The sequence below is a fragment of the Cottoperca gobio genome, unplaced genomic scaffold (assembly GCF_900634415.1).
Source record: "Cottoperca gobio unplaced genomic scaffold, fCotGob3.1 fCotGob3_64arrow_ctg1, whole genome shotgun sequence".
NCBI lineage: Eukaryota > Metazoa > Chordata > Actinopteri > Perciformes > Bovichtidae > Cottoperca > Cottoperca gobio.
The window spans coordinates 737,501-754,456 of record NW_021167060.1 but is presented as its reverse complement, the minus strand read 5'-3'; the positions used below and the strand labels follow the sequence as shown (position 1 = coordinate 754,456).

Genomic DNA, 16,956 nt, shown 5'->3' with positions numbered 1-16,956 from the left:
ACTTAGGACTTTGGGAACATTAGGACCCTGGGAATTTAGGAACCTGGGAACTTAGGACCCTGGGAACTTAGGACTTTGGGAACATTAGGACCCTGGGAATTTAGGAACCTGGGAACTTAGGACCCTGGGAACTTAGGACCCTGGGAACATAGGACCCCGGGAACTTAGGACCCCGGGAACTTAGGACCCCGGGAACTTAGGACTCCGGGAACTTAGGACCCTGGGAACTTAGGACTCCGGGAACTTAGAACCCTGGGAACTTAGGACTTTGGGAACATTAGGACCCTGGGAATTTAGGAACCTGGGAACTTAGGACCCTGGGAACTTAGGACCCTGGGAACTTAGGACTCCGGGAACTTAGGACCCTGGGAACTTAGGACTTTGGGAACATTAGGACCCTGGGAATTTAGGAACCTGGGAACTTAGGACCCTGGGAACTTAGGACCCTGGGAACTTAGGACCCTGGGAACTTAGGACTCCGGGAACTTAGGACCCTGGGAACTTAGGACCCTGGGAACTTAGGACTCCGGGAACTTAGAACCCTGGGAACTTAGGACCCCGGGAACTTAGGACCCTAGGAACTTAGGACTTTGGGAACATTAGGACCCTGGGAACTTAGGACTCTGGGAACTTAGGACTCTGGGAACTTAGGACTTTGGAACTTGGGACTCTGGGAACATAAGACCCTGGGAACTTAGGACTTTGGGAACATAGGACCCTGGAAACATAGGACCCTGGGAACATAGGGCCCTGGGAACATAGGACTCTGGGAACTTAGGACTCTGGGAACTTAGGAATGACTCCTCAAAAACAAATTGTATCGAGCTGATTCAAAGATGTTTAAATTCAATCTTTACACCTGGTGCATTGTTTGTTATTAGATTAATGTTTACTTGCTAGAGTGTCAACTTTAGTTAGCAAGTTAACTATAGCTCAATGTTGTTTTGCCTCCTGTTCACTATTAAAGATTTTGCTAGCAAGCTAGAGCTACACCCCAACTTCTGATGAAAGCCATGTGATACTGTCAGATGCTCCTGAACAAACGAGTAAGTGGAACTTAGTTAATACCGTTTTGTCAAAAGCTAGAGCTAGCTAGTTAGCAAGTTAAGAACCCCAAGAACTATACATGTAGTTTGTCAAGCTATTTGTTGATAAACTACTAACTCAAGGACTGGAGCTAGTTTCTTAATAAGCTAATGAACTCAAGGATTGGAGCTGGTGGTTTGGATCCACTCACCTGAGATTTGGCGGTGGGTGAGGATGTGGGACGAGCTGGACGTCCGTTCTCGACAACGTCCACTTCGTTCTCCTTGGTGTCGATCTGAGACGGAGGCATAGAGTGAGACTTTGCACTGACGGCAACATTAATGTTTCATACACATAGAACCTTTATTAAAGAAGTTGGAGTACCTTGTAGTTGTGAGCGCTGAGGTACTTGAAGTGTCCGAAGCAGACGTGAGACAGACAGACCACGATGGTGACGATCAGCACCACCAGAGTGAACATGGAGGTCGGCGTCTCAAAACCTGTTAATCCACAGTGAAAATAATCATCAGTTGCAGCTCCAGTCTCGACTGACCTGAGATTTGGATTGAAAAGGTGCTTAGGTGGTTTGTCCAGCAGGGGGAGGGGCTTACCTGTGCGTACAGTAGAGAAGAAGAGCAGCCAGAAGAGGCAGAGGATGGGCGCGGCCACCACCTGGGTGACGGCTCCCGAGTGGATCTTCTTGTCCAGTTTGGAGGGCAGGTAGGCGTAGTACATGTTGTAACGGTCCACCAGGTGTTTCAGCAGCATGTACATCAGACCTGCAGGAAGTCGCACAGTTCATATGTTTCTGATCACATGACTGGACTTGGATGACTAGAGAGTCAACCAGAGGCGAGGTGGGCGAGTTAGCGAGGTATATTAGGTCAGAGTTTTCACAATCACAAAGGTGGCTCCCTTCTTACCTGGAGATTGGGTTCAGATTGAAACCTTACACTAATTAACTTTGATATTTATCACAGATAATGATCTGTCCAAAAAAATGTATTTCACTTAGTTTTGTCCAAAAACTAAAGTCAAACTATCCTGAAAAATACAAAATAACTCCCAGAACAACAAAGACAATAAAATATCATCGCTGATTTTAAATGCCTGACTGTTCCCAAGAAAAGCTGTAACTTATACTTGTATCCCCCCCAACACTTCAGTACTGACGAGTGTCACAGATACTTATTATGGTCTGTTGTGTAGCAGAGACTGACCGAAGGGGACGATGATGGGGCAGGTGATGCTGTAAGCCATCACCACCGTGAACACGTTCATCATCCAGGCGTATGCCGCGCCAAACTGAAACTCGTAGGCTTGATGCTGCAGGGACGGAAAACAAGGTTATAAAGAGAAGTGACCGATGGGACGGAGAGACAACAACAGTTAGTAACTGATCTCCGTCAGCGTCCGTCCTCACCCTCTTGACGTTGCGGCGGTCGGCGGCGGAGCGAGCCAAGCACAGCCGGATCATGTACATGAGCAGCCCGGGGATCCTCAGCAGGTCCATGGCGTTTCCGATGAATGCGGAGGCGATGACGTAGTTGACGAAGAACGCTCCGTTATCGGGCAGGAAGACGCACCTGAAGGGGACACGTCCGTCAGAGCAGAGCATTTAACAATCTGAACAAAATAACTATTAAATCGTATTCGTGTCAAACACAAGGGAAATAATGACTCGAGATGTCGAAAATAAATCAAACGACCAGCGTTCGTTAACAAACTGAAAGATTTACTTCATTTGACTTTATTCTCAAAATGCAAAAGAAAAATCTTCTTCCTTTTATTTTTAACTTCTAGTCCTGCCAATATTAAAATGTAATAATGTAAAATGTACGTCTAGATTTATTTGGATTTTTAGATTTAAAAATCCAAATAAATATTTATATATTTATATAAATATATTTATATAAATATATTTATATATATATATATATATATTTATATAAATATATATATATAAATATTTATATAAATATATATATATAAATATTTATATATATATATATATATATATTTATATAAATATATATATATAATTATATATATATATAAATATATATTTATATAAATATAGATATAAATATATATTTATATTTTATATTTATATAAATGTATGATGAACACCAGAAACCTGCAGGACCAGCTGCTCATTGAGAAATTAAAAGTCACTTACTCAAATTTGACTTTGGCATCATCGAGGTACTTCATATCAAAGAGCCAGCGGAAGAAAACATCCAGACTGCAAAACAGACGTTTCAGTGAAGACAGCAGAGGTCAAAGGTCACTCAGAAAAATGTTATTTTTTATTTTATTAATTACCTGCTGAGTCCGAGAGACGGCAGCAGCAGAACCATGAAGATCAGGAAGGTGTAACATTTATGCATCGTTGTCCGGTTCTCTCCAGACCTGCAGACACACAGAAGAGGTCAGACTTTAGTGTTCATAACGTTGTGCTGGTCTTGAAGCTGCAGGACGTGAGGAGACGCAGCAGCAGGTACCTGGTCCAGTGAGCCTCGAAGAAGGCAGAGTAGTACACGATGGTGGGCAGCAGAGCGGAGAAAGCCCACAGCAGCAGCGTGGGGAAGAACTGGGTGACGATGGGGTTCTGTCCAAAACAACCAACAAACAGTCAGAGAAGAAGAGTCATTTCCTGCACAGGGATCAACACATTGCAAACAACATGCTCAGCTCAAAGGGAACAACACCACGTTACCTCACATACTGTAATATGTTCTTATTTTTCCATTTTATTTTCTCTTACTGTGTTTATGAATGTACTTCTATAAACCGGATTCTGAAGAGAAATGCAAGTATTGAGAAAGAGCACTGCAGTGAGAACCTGCATCAGTGTTGAGAGAGAGCACTGCAGTGAGAACCTGCATCAGTGTTGAGAGAGAGCGCTGCAGTGAGAACCTGCATCAGTGTTGAGAGAGAGCGCTGCAGTGAGAACCTGCATCAGTGTTGAGAGAGAGCGCTGCAGTGAGAACCTGCATCAGTGTTGAGAGAGAGCGCTGCAGTGAGAACCTGCATCAGTGTTGAGAGAGAGCGCTGCAGTGAGAACCTGCATCAGTGTTGAGAGAGAGCGCTGCAGTGAGAACCTGCATCAGTGTTGAGAGAGAGCGCTGCAGTGTGAACTTGCATCAGTATTGAGGGAGAGCGCTGCAGTGTGAACCTGCATCAGTGTTTGTGCTCTGACGACACACAGAGCGGGTCGAGGTTCTCTGCAGCTCCATCAAGCTGTCAGAACTTCTAAAACAGTCAAAGCACAGAAACTGATGCAGGATCACACCGATGGAGGATCACACCGATGAAGGATCACACCGATGAAGGATCACACCGATGAAGGATCACACTGATGGAGGATCACACCGATGAAGGATCACACCGATGAAGGATCACACTGCAACGCTCTCTCTCAACACTGATGCAGGATCACACTGTAGCGCTCTCAACACTGATGCAGGATCACACTGCAGCGCTCTCTCTCAACACTGATGCAGGATCACACTGATGCAGGATCACACTGTAGCGCTCTCTCTCAACACTGATGCAGGATCACACTGCAGCGCTCTCTCTCTCAACACTGGACTAAACTGTCGCTTAGACACAGAAACATGTGAAATAGGCTCCAGGTTAGAAAGTTACCCTTTAACTAAAAGGCCGGTTGTGGTTTCTTACGTTGAGATACTCGACAGGTTTGGTGACGTTGAACTTGTCCATTGTGGAGATGATGATGGCGGGCGTGGTGAGGAAGAAGAGCAGGAGGAAGAGGATGATGTTAATGATGAAGCAGCGGATCCACCAGGAGATCCCCCCCAGCGACAGGTGCTCCCTGCAGGAACAGACACGCTGAGGGTCATGATGGGTGCGTTTGTTTGGGATACAGTGGTGTTTTAGGCGGGTGGAGCTTGTAGACTTACCATCGGACGTTCTGCGGGTCGGGTGCGTACGAAACGCTCCAGTTGTGAACGTGCAGCGCCTCACTGAACTGAGAGGATCCTGGCTCCTGACGACACCGACATCCCTGAACCTGACAGGCATTAAAGTCCTTCAAAATACTGTGAAAACAGAAGAGGAGGGGTCAGAGAGAGGGGCGGGGGTGAGATGGTATTTTACAAAACTCTGACTTAAAATATTCATTAATGATTTTCCCCCTCTAAACAAAAAAAGAAGAACAAGGTGAAAATCTGTGAATTTTTGTGTTTACAGACGGCTAGTGGGAGGAGTTAGAGGCAGAGGGGCGGGGTCATGTAAGGGGTGGGGTCAGATAAGAGGTGTGGTCAGATAAGGAGCGTACAGATAAGAGGCGGGGTCATGCTGTGGCTCACATGGCGGTCATGGACTCGTTCTGGAAGGTGACAAAGGCCATGCCCAGCGGTTTGGTGTGGACCTTCTCCTTCTCCTTCCTGTACTCTTCCTTCAGCTTGGCCTCCGTCTTGGTGTAGTAGCTGACAGCCTCCTCCTGCAGGACAGAAGTAGGCTGCTGAATCACTGCTAACATGCTAACAGGCTAACAACACACATCAAATTACACCACGTCTCTTGGATCAGATTATTTTCTTATTTATCTCATGAATTGTTTGATTTCTCTGCAAAATGTTCATCTTCAGAGTCCAAAGTGACGTCATGAAGCTGCTCGTTCAGTTTCGTCCAGAAACTGTTTTCAAAAACGGTTTGAGAAACAACTTAGAAAACTACATATCAGAATAAGACGATCGTCAACATCTTTTCAATTCTCTACGATAAAACTTAAAGAGATGCCGAGTGGAAACTAATTGCGTCCCGGTAAAGCAGCAACGTGAGTAAATAATCAGATCTGAGAACGAAAACTACAATCAGGTTGTAAATCACATGATTTATTATAATAATGCTTCGAGTCAGGATGCGTGAACAGAGCCTAGCATTAGCGTTAGCGTCACCTCCTCGCAGCCGGTGATGGCGCAGCAGCAGAGGTGTCCGCAGGGTTTGGGGTTGATCATGGTGGGAACGTGTTCCTTCGCCATCAGGTCTGTGAAAAACTTCTTACTGCGCTCAGTCTTCTTCCTGACAAACACAAACACACGGAGCATGTGTGGTTAAAGAAGCGCATAAAACTTCTGAAGCTTTTAATCTGCGACATCAGATATTAGAGATACGTCACCTCTCGGCGTTCAGCGACATTAGTTTGGCCACGTTGTAGCAGATCCGAGCCTCCAGCACCTTGCAGTTCTCATACGCCTGTCTGCAGAACAATGATAATAATGATGACAATAAGCTGCCACCTCCTGGTTTAACTGGACACAAATAAACTAGGTTAGTGTTATTATTATTAATATATTATTATATTAATACAGACACAAACAAATATCTTGTTATTTACATTTTACAATGAGCTCTTTTAGAGTCACCGAAGCAGCGTTAATGTGGACGTCACTCCAACTTCCAAATCACAGACGTTTAGTTTCAGATTCAACATCATGTGAATAAAAGTGAAAAACATTTTAAACTTACTCAAAGTGCTGTTTGATTTGACTCTCCTCAGCGTATTTAGAGATGCCGTTAATGAATAAAGTGCGCTTCACCTGCAAGACACGGAACTGGGATCAAAACACAACACACAGCAAACTGCAGGTGTGTGTGTCCCTACAGGTGAGTGTGTCCCTACAGGTGAGTGCGTCACTACAGGTGAGTGTGTCCCTACAGGTGAGTGCGTCACTACAGGTGAGTGCGTCACTACAGGTGTGTGTGTCCCCCAACAGGTGTGTGTGTCACTACAGGTGAGTGTGTCCCTACAGGTGAGTGTGTATCCCTACAGGTGAGTGTGTCCCAACAGGTGTGTGTGTATCCCTACAGGTGAGTGTGTTCCAACAGGTGAGTGTGTCCCAACAGGTGAGTGTGTCCCTACAGGTGAGTGCGTCACTACAGGTGTGTGTGCGTCACTACAGGTGTGTGTGTCACTACAGGTGAGTGTGTCCCAACAGGTGAGTGTGTCCCAACAGGTGAGTGTGAGTGTGTCCCTACAGGTGTATGTGTATCCCAACAGGTGAGTGTGTCCCTACAGGTGAGTGTGTCCCTACAGGTGAGTGTGTCCCTACAGGTGAGTGTGTCCCTGCAGTTGTGTATATATTTACCAGGTCGTCCTCCTTGTAGTGCATTTTGGACGTGTGTCTCCTCATGCTGTAGACGGTCAACAGCAGATACATGAAGGCGAACGATGTGTGAAGCCACAGCAGGTTCGTCCTGCAGAGAGAAGAAAATGTTATATTATACATGAGATATTATTAAAGATCATATATTGTTATATATTATAGTATCTGCAGTAGAAATCCTCATGACTCACCCAGACTTCAGGTTCGCTATCGTGGTTCGTCCGAAGCTGTAGGCGTTGTTTTCTGCAACAAATAGAAGCATCGAGACGTCATGAGGAAAACATTAGTGAGCGACTTCAGAGAGAGAGACAGAGAAGACCGACGGAGACAGGGAGAGAGAAGACAGAGAGACACTAGGACATGGAGACACTAGGACATGGAGACACTAGGACATAGAGACAGTAGGACATGGAGACAGTAGGACATGGAGACAGTAGGACATGGAGACAGTAGGACATGGAGACACTAGGACATAGAGACAGTAGGACATGGAGACAGTAGGACATGGAGACAGTAGGACATAGAGACACTAGGACATAGAGACAGTAGGACATGGAGACAGTAGGACATGGAGACACTAGGACATGGAGACACTAGGACATGGAGACACTAAGACATGGAGACACTAGGACATGGAGGACATGGAGACACTAGGACATGGAGACACTAGGACATGGAGACACTAAGACATGGAGACACTAGGACATGGAGGACATGGAGACACTAGGACATGGAGACACTAGGACATGGAGACACTAAGACATGGAGACACTAGGACATGGAGACACTAAGACATGGAGACACTAGGACATGGAGGACATGGAGACACTAGGACATGGAGACACTAGGACATCGAGAGACATCTTTATGTTTCTCCAGTATTGTCAACACTTGTTCTTCATAAAGATAATTTATTCACACGTTTGTAAAATAACTTATTTTATTTTTTTATGATTTATGACATTTTATTTTGAAGGCCACAGGGAGGGTTAAAGTGATGTCATTCTGCAGGAGGTCTAACACTACCACCACTACACCAGCATGTAGCTCAGTGTTACCTTCTTTAGAAGGAGGCCCGGGGACGCCGCGGCTCAGGAGAGCGTCTTTACTGATAATTCGGACTAAAGTCAGACACAAGGTGAGACGCTGTTTAAAGAAACTCACATTTCAGACATCAAACGACATCTAGCAGTCTAAGAAATGTGTAAAGAAATGTGTAAAGATGTGAGAGCAGCTGCCACTTTATTACATTTTATTTTATTTAAATCTTAACTTTCTTTTTCTATGGTGAACAGAAAAACCATGACAACATGTTTAGTTTTATTAAAACGTAGGAGGCGCTGACGATAACTGTGATATTAAACATTTTTAATTTTAAAATGTAAATATATATATATAATATTTATATATGAATATATATAATACATATATAAATATAATATATATACATCATAAATATATATCATATATAAATATAATTTATATATCATATATAAACATAATTTATATATTATAATTTATATATTATAATGTATATATTATAATATATATATATATATATATTATATATATTATATAATATATATATATAATATATATATATATATATATTTATATTTATATATTATATACAATATTGACTTTGTCACACATTTTCTGTTTGTATTTAAAGTTAAACTTCTATTTATGTATTTAAATTGCTCCACACATTTCTTTATTGATGTTTCTTGCTAATATAAATAAAGCTTGTCTGCCTCTCACCCAGCAGGTCTCCGGAGAAGTTGACGGGAAGGACGATGCCGACGGAGAGGACGCCAACGACCACCAGCAGGCCGATGATGTGACGCTGGAAGGACAAGTAGTGAACAGCATCCTCGCCACATTTCTCCCTGATCTCTTCATCCCTGCAGGAGGAAGAAGAGGAGGAGACAATAAGAACTGGGGGCAGGGTCCAGCTGTGCAGCTCCAGGCTCAGCCCCGCCTCCTCCGTCGGACCCTTACGGACGCTCATCACTCTGAATCAAGCCGCACGACCTCCACAGCACACCAAGGTCAACAAACCACATTAATATATAATATAACTAACTTATGAAGCAAATAACTTGTTGCAGATACGTCAATGTTTGCACTCTTTATCATCATTTCAGATAATATTGCTAGTTAGCGAACATTAGCATAGCTAGCTAATGTTCGCTAACGTGAGCAAAAGGTCAGTTCAGGTTATTTGCTGCTTAACGTTACCTACATTATTAATGTGAGTTATATTGCAATATTAAGTTGTATCGTTTACCTTCGTCGTGTGGCGTGGACGTGATATAAGGTATTTAATATACGCTCAGTAGGCAGCGTCATTTATGAAAGACAAGATACTGAGCAATATAATTCAGTGGCATATTCACGCTATTTATTGACAAGGAAGCGATAGAAACACGCAACTGTCCTTTGGGTCCTGGAGGTGCAGGTGGAGGTGCAGGTGGAGGTGGGCCTGAGCCTGGAGCTCTGCAGCGGGACACTATAGAGAACTGAAGCTACGTTAACTAACAAACATGTGACTGTGAACACATGATGTCATCATTATTGTGGAACAGTTGCTCTTGAACCTTCACAGACCACATGGTCCAGAGAGGGGGTGTGGTTAACAGCTGGCTCCAGAGAGGGGGTGTGGTTAACAGCTGGTTCCAGAGAGGGGGTGTGGTTAACAGCTGGCTCCAGATGCTCAGGTGTGTGCTCCAGCCCCGCTTCAACTACTACTATTATTATCATACAAGATGATACTCACTTTATTCTGAAGATGGCCGTCAGCCACGAGCAGAAACCCTGCAGATACAAACAGAGAAGAATCAGGAGGAGGAAGTGATGGAGGAGGAGGAGATGGAGGAGGAGGAGAGGAGGAGAAGGAGGAGATGGAGGAGGAGGAGAGGAGGAGGAGATGGAGGAGGAGGAGATGGAGAAGGAGGAGATGGAGGAGGTGATGGAGGAGGAGATGGAGGAGGAGGAGGAGATGGAGGAGGAGGAGATGGAGAAGGAGGAGATGGAGGAGGTGATGGAGGAGGAGATGGAGAAGGAGGAGATGGAGAAGGAGGTGATGGAGAAGGAGGTGATGGAGGAGGAGGAGGAGGAGATGGAGGAGGTGATGGAGGAGGAGGAGGAGATGGAGAAGGAGGTGATGGAGGAGGAGGTGATGGAGGAGGAGGAGACGGAGAAGGAGGTGATGGAGGAGGAGATGGAGGAGGAAGTGATGGAGGAGGAGATGGAGGAGGTGATGGAGGAGGAGATGGATGAGGTGACGGGGGAGTCCTTACGTTGTCTCTCTGGTCGAAGTCGACGGAGCTGGAGACGGAGGTCAGGCGTTCGTAGCGGTCGGGCGTCTCCGAGTGCATCGCCGAGGCAACACTGTGGACACGCACAGGAAGTTAGCTGTTAGCATGCGCTGACCTTTGACCTCTGTGTCTGAAATCTGATTGGCCTCCTGAGAGACCACAGAGGGAGCTAACAGGAAGTAGAAACACAACGTTCACAATCTGAAACGCGAAGATAAAACTGTATTTACCCAGAGGCTGCAGTACAAAGAGTTCAAATAAAACTAAATATCAACAATAAGAATGTTGATGAAGTCCAAATACCTCGAGTGACGACCTGCAGAATAAATATTGGTTTTGAGGTTGCACACTGTCCCGTACTTTACCGGATGCACCGCTGTGTCTGAGTCGAGTTCTAGCAATCCTTCAAAATTAAAGTTTTCCAGCTTCTTCTATTTTAAATGATTTACTCAAGTAATTTTTTCAGAATGAGTACTTTTAATTACTTAAAGTACATTTATCTTGACCTTCAAACGTAGTATTCTTACAGTGCAGTGCTTTTACTTTTACTTAAGGACAGGATCTGAGAACTTCTTCCACCTCTGGATGCGTGGAGTTAGCTAACTAGCTAACTAGCTAGCACGTCACAGGGTTTACGACACAGTGAGCTACAAACACACACGGCCTGTTACCTTTTCACCGGTTCATAGTTATTTCTGTCTCGTCTCTGGCTTATTTAACAATAAAAATGAAGAGAAGTTTTGGAACAGTGTTAGCATCACATCTGTTAGCATCACATCTGTTTGCATCACATTAGCCAACAGAGAGACTCTTTTTAAAACACACGACACACACACACACACGGGTGGAGGAGGGGTGATCAGTGCCACCTGTGAGTAATTATTTCCCAGACACCCAGAAAGCTGCCGGGTGAAGCTGAACTCATCAGTTTATTTATTAGTCAAATTAAAGAAAATTAATTGGTAAGTTTAATTACAGAAGCAACAATCTTAATCTGTGGACTAACTAAAGGTGTCGGATCAAAGTAGTGAAGTGGCATGAAAAAAAAATACTTGAGAAAAGATCAAGTATTACATTATTATATTATATATATATTATTATTACATCGTTTATCATAGAACACTTTGAAAATATCAAAAAACTAGCCTTGGAGTCTGGCTGTTGTAAAACCAGGATTTTATGTTATTACACACAAGCTCTGATGATTGACAGTAAATATTAAAGTTCATCTGCTCATTAAATGTTCCTCTAAGTCGAAGTTTTTCTTTGATTCAGTGATTTAATAATCGTATGTTTACAGCTGCTGTGCTGCTTCCTCCCTGCCTGTAGGGGGCACCAGAGCTCCTCTGATCATCTCGTATTCACAGATATGAATACGCTACAGAAACACATGTGGCACCAATAACCCCCCATACACACAAACAACACCTGAGGGAGGTGGCACCAATAACCCCTGATACCACACTGAGAAAAAGAAGAAGAAGAAGAAGTGTTAGTGCACCAATCAGAGAGCAGAACCCTGTTAATGAAACCAGAGGAAGAGGTTAGCGGACAAACCAAACATGGAGGACGCAGCAACATACTATTCCCGCTCGTCCGGGTCGCTCAGGCGCTTCTTCAGTCTTCAGGATGGAAACAGAACAACAAGCTGCTGAGTGACGGCCATCAACAAACGAAAACTGTTTACAAACATATTCATGTGTTCACGAACATATTCATGTTCAGGTGTTCACTAACATATTCATATTCATGTGTTCACTAACATAATCATGTTCAGGTGTTCACGAACATATTCATGTTCAGGTGTTCACTAACAAATTCATATTCATGTGTTCACTAACATAATCATGTTCAGGTGTTCACGAACATATTCATGTTCAGGTGTTCACTAACATATTCATGTTCAGGTGTTCACGAACATATTCATGTTCAGGTGTTCCCTAACATATTCATGTTCAGGTGTTCACTAACATATTCATGTTCAGGTGTTCACTAACATATTCATGTTCAGGTGTTCACTAACATATTCATGTTCAGGTGTTCACTAACATATTCATGTTCAGGTGTTCACTAACATATTCATGTTCAGGTGTTCACTAACATATTCATGTTCAGGTGTTCACGAACATATTCATGTTCAGGTGTTCACGAACATATTCATGTTCAGGTGTTCACTAACATATTCATGTTCAGGTGTTCACTAACATATTCATGTTCAGGTGTTCACTAACATATTCATGTTCAGGTGTTCACTAACATATTCATGTTCATGTGTTCACGAACATATTCATGTTCAGGTGTTCCCTAACATATTCATGTTCAGGTGTTCACTAACATATTCATGTTCAGGTGTTCACGAACATATTCATGTTCAGGTGTTCACGAACATATTCATGTTCAGGTGTTCACTAACATATTCATGTTCAGGTGTTCACTAACATATTCATGTTCAGGTGTTCACTAACATATTCATGTTCAGGTGTTCACTAACATATTCATGTTCAGGTGTTCACGAACATATTCATGTTCAGGTGTTCACGAACATATTCATGTTCAGGTGTTCACTAACATATTCATGTTCAGGTGTTCACTAACATATTCATGTTCAGGTGTTCACTAACATATTCATGTTCAGGTGTTCACTAACATATTCATGTTCAGGTGTTCACTAACATATTCATGTTCAGGTGTTCACTAACATATTCATGTTCATGTGTTCACGAACATATTCATGTTCAGGTGTTCCCTAACATATTCATGTTCAGGTGTTCACTAACATATTCATGTTCAGGTGTTCCCTAACATATTCATGTTCAGGTGTTCACGAACATATTCATGTTCAGGTGTTCACGAACATATTCATGTTCAGGTGTTCACTAACATATTCATGTTCAGGTGTTCACTAACATATTCATGTTCAGGTGTTCACTAACATATTCATGTTCAGGTGTTCACTAACATATTCATGTTCAGATGTTCACTAACATATTCATGTTCAGGTGTTCACGAACATATTCATGTTCAGGTGTTCCCTAACATTCATGTTCAGGTGTTCACTAACATATTCATGTTCAGGTGTTCACGAACATATTCATGTTCAGGTGTTCACTAACATATTCATGTTCAGGTGTTCACTAATATATTCATGTTCAGGTGTTCACTAACATATTCATGTTCAGGTGTTCACTAACATATTCATGTTCAGGTGTTCACTAACATATTCATGTTCAGGTGTTCCCTAACATATTCATGTTCAGGTGTTCACTAACATATTCATGTTCAGGTGTTCACTAACATATTCATGTTCAGGTGTTCACGAACATATTCATGTTCAGGTGTTCACTAACATATTCATGTTCAGGTGTTCACGAACATATTCATGTTCAGGTGTTCCCTAACATATTCATGTTCAGGTGTTCACTAACATATTCATGTTCAGGTGTTCACTAACATATTCATGTTCATGTGTTCACGAACATATTCATGTTCAGGTGTTCCCTAACATATTCATGTTCAGGTGTTCACTAACATATTCATGTTCAGGTGTTCACGAACATATTCATGTTCAGGTGTTCACTAACATATTCATGTTCAGATGTTCACTAACATATTCATGTTCAGGTGTTCACTAACATATTCATGTTCAGGTGTTCACTAACATATTCATGTTCAGATGTTCACTAACATATTCATGTTCAGGTGTTCACGAACATATTCATGTTCAGGTGTTCCCTAACATTCATGTTCAGGTGTTCACTAACATATTCATGTTCAGGTGTTCACGAACATATTCATGTTCAGGTGTTCACTAACATATTCATGTTCAGGTGTTCACTAACATATTCATGTTCAGGTGTTCACTAACATATTCATGTTCAGGTGTTCACTAACATATTCATGTTCAGGTGTTCACGAACATATTCATGTTCAGGTGTTCACGAACATATTCATGTTCAGGTGTTCACTAACATATTCATGTTCAGGTGTTCACTAACATATTCATGTTCAGGTGTTCACTAACATATTCATGTTCAGGTGTTCACTAACATATTCATGTTCATGTGTTCACTAACATATTCATGTTCAGGTGTTCACTAACATATTCATGTTCAGGTGTTCACTAACATATTCATGTTCAGGTGTTCACGAACATATTCATGTTCAGGTGTTCACGAACATATTCATGTTCAGGTGTTCACTAACATATTCATGTTCAGGTGTTCACTAACATATTCATGTTCAGGTGTTCACTAACATATTCATGTTCAGGTGTTCACTAACATATTCATGTTCAGGTGTTCACTAACATATTCATGTTCAGGTGTTCACTAACATATTCATGTTCAGGTGTTCACGAACATATTCATGTTCAGGTGTTCACGAACATATTCATGTTCAGGTGTTCACTAACATATTCATGTTCAGATGTTCACTAACATATTCATGTTCAGGTGTTCACTAACATATTCATGTTCAGATGTTCACTAACATATTCATGTTCAGGTGTTCCCTAACATATTCATGTTCAGGTGTTCACTAACATATTCATGTTCAGGTGTTCACGAACATATTCATGTTCAGGTGTTCACGAACATATTCATGTTCAGGTGTTCACTAACATATTCATGTTCAGGTGTTCACTAACATATTCATGTTCAGGTGTTCACTAACATATTCATGTTCAGGTGTTCACTAACATATTCATGTTCAGGTGTTCACTAACATATTCATGTTCAGGTGTTCACGAACATATTCATGTTCAGGTGTTCACGAACATATTCATGTTCAGGTGTTCACTAACATATTCATGTTCAGGTGTTCACTAACATATTCATGTTCAGGTGTTCACTAACATATTCATGTTCAGGTGTTCACTAACATATTCATGTTCAGGTGTTCACTAACATATTCATGTTCATGTGTTCACGAACATATTCATGTTCAGGTGTTCACTAACATATTCATGTTCATGTGTTCACGAACATATTCATGTTCAGGTGTTCCCTAACATATTCATGTTCAGGTGTTCACTAACATATTCATGTTCAGGTGTTCACGAACATATTCATGTTCAGGTGTTCACGAACATATTCATGTTCAGGTGTTCACTAACATATTCATGTTCAGGTGTTCACTAACATATTCATGTTCAGGTGTTCACTAACATATTCATGTTCAGGTGTTCACTAACATATTCATGTTCAGATGTTCACTAACATATTCATGTTCAGGTGTTCACGAACATATTCATGTTCAGGTGTTCCCTAACATTCATGTTCAGGTGTTCACTAACATATTCATGTTCAGGTGTTCACGAACATATTCATGTTCAGGTGTTCACTAACATATTCATGTTCAGGTGTTCACTAATATATTCATGTTCAGGTGTTCACTAACATATTCATGTTCAGGTGTTCACTAACATATTCATGTTCAGGTGTTCACTAACATATTCATGTTCAGGTGTTCACTAACATATTCATGTTCAGGTGTTCCCTAACATATTCATGTTCAGGTGTTCACTAACATATTCATGTTCAGGTGTTCACTAACATATTCATGTTCAGGTGTTCACGAACATATTCATGTTCAGGTGTTCACTAACATATTCATGTTCAGGTGTTCACGAACATATTCATGTTCAGGTGTTCCCTAACATATTCATGTTCAGGTGTTCACTAACATATTCATGTTCAGGTGTTCACTAACATATTCATGTTCATGTGTTCACGAACATATTCATGTTCAGGTGTTCCCTAACATATTCATGTTCAGGTGTTCACGAACATATTCATGTTCAGGTGTTCACGAACATATTCATGTTCAGGTGTTCACTAACATATTCATGTTCAGTGTTATTTTGTTCACTAACATATTCATGTTCAGGTGTTCACTAACATATTCATGTTCAGATGTTCACTAACATATTCATGTTCAGATGTTCACTAACATATTCATGTTCAGATGTTCACTAACATATTCATGTTCAGTGTTCACTAACATATTCATGTTCAGTGTTCACTAACATATTCATGTTCAGATGTTCACTAACATATTCATGTTCAGGTGTTCACTAACATATTCATGTTCAGGTGTTCACTAACATTCATGTTCAGGTGTTCACTAACATATTCATGTTCAGGTGTTCACGAACATATTCATGTTCAGGTGTTCACTAACATATTCATGTTCAGGTGTTCACTAACATATTCATGTTCAGGTGTTCACTAACATATTCATGTTCAGGTGTTCACTAACATATTCATGTTCAGGTGTTCACTAACATATTCATGTTCAGGTGTTCACTAACATATTCATGTTCAGGTGTTCACTAACATATTCATGTTCAGGTGTTCACTAACATATTCATGTTCAGGTGTTCACTAACATATTCATGTTCAGGTGTTCACTAACATATTCATGTTCAGGTGTTCACTAACATATTCATGTTCAGGTGTTCACTAACATATTCATGT

General features: G+C 41.6%; 1 protein-coding gene across 12 annotated transcripts in view; it reads right to left on the bottom strand.

Moving 5' to 3' along the window:
• LOC115006175 (CSC1-like protein 2) overlaps nt 1-16,956 on the bottom strand; it is a 41,793-nt gene that overhangs the window by 1,553 nt on the left and 23,284 nt on the right. For 2 of the 12 annotated variants that reach the window (XM_029428254.1, XM_029428255.1), the window contains exons 4-23: nt 12,064-12,102; nt 10,463-10,553; nt 9,940-9,977; nt 8,922-9,064; nt 7,352-7,403; nt 7,143-7,251; nt 6,523-6,593; nt 6,173-6,253; nt 5,952-6,075; nt 5,361-5,494; nt 4,953-5,090; nt 4,711-4,864; nt 3,531-3,637; nt 3,352-3,438; nt 3,206-3,271; nt 2,450-2,612; nt 2,247-2,352; nt 1,638-1,805; nt 1,411-1,526; nt 1,238-1,321 (exon numbers count right to left, since the gene is read on the bottom strand). In XM_029428254.1, the coding sequence (XP_029284114.1) occupies nt 1,238-1,321; nt 1,411-1,526; nt 1,638-1,805; nt 2,247-2,352; nt 2,450-2,612; nt 3,206-3,271; nt 3,352-3,438; nt 3,531-3,637; nt 4,711-4,864; nt 4,953-5,090; nt 5,361-5,494; nt 5,952-6,075; nt 6,173-6,253; nt 6,523-6,593; nt 7,143-7,251; nt 7,352-7,403; nt 8,922-9,064; nt 9,940-9,977; nt 10,463-10,553; nt 12,064-12,102 (2,071 nt within the window). Of the gene's footprint in view, nt 1-1,237; nt 1,322-1,410; nt 1,527-1,637; nt 1,806-2,246; nt 2,353-2,449; nt 2,613-3,205; nt 3,272-3,351; nt 3,439-3,530; nt 3,638-4,710; nt 4,865-4,952; nt 5,091-5,360; nt 5,495-5,951; nt 6,076-6,172; nt 6,254-6,522; nt 6,594-7,142; nt 7,252-7,351; nt 7,404-8,921; nt 9,065-9,760; nt 10,067-10,462; nt 10,554-12,037; nt 12,160-16,956 lie in introns of those variants that run through there. The other 10 variants (XM_029428259.1, XM_029428258.1, XM_029428256.1 and 7 more) reach the window with 8 other exon arrangements.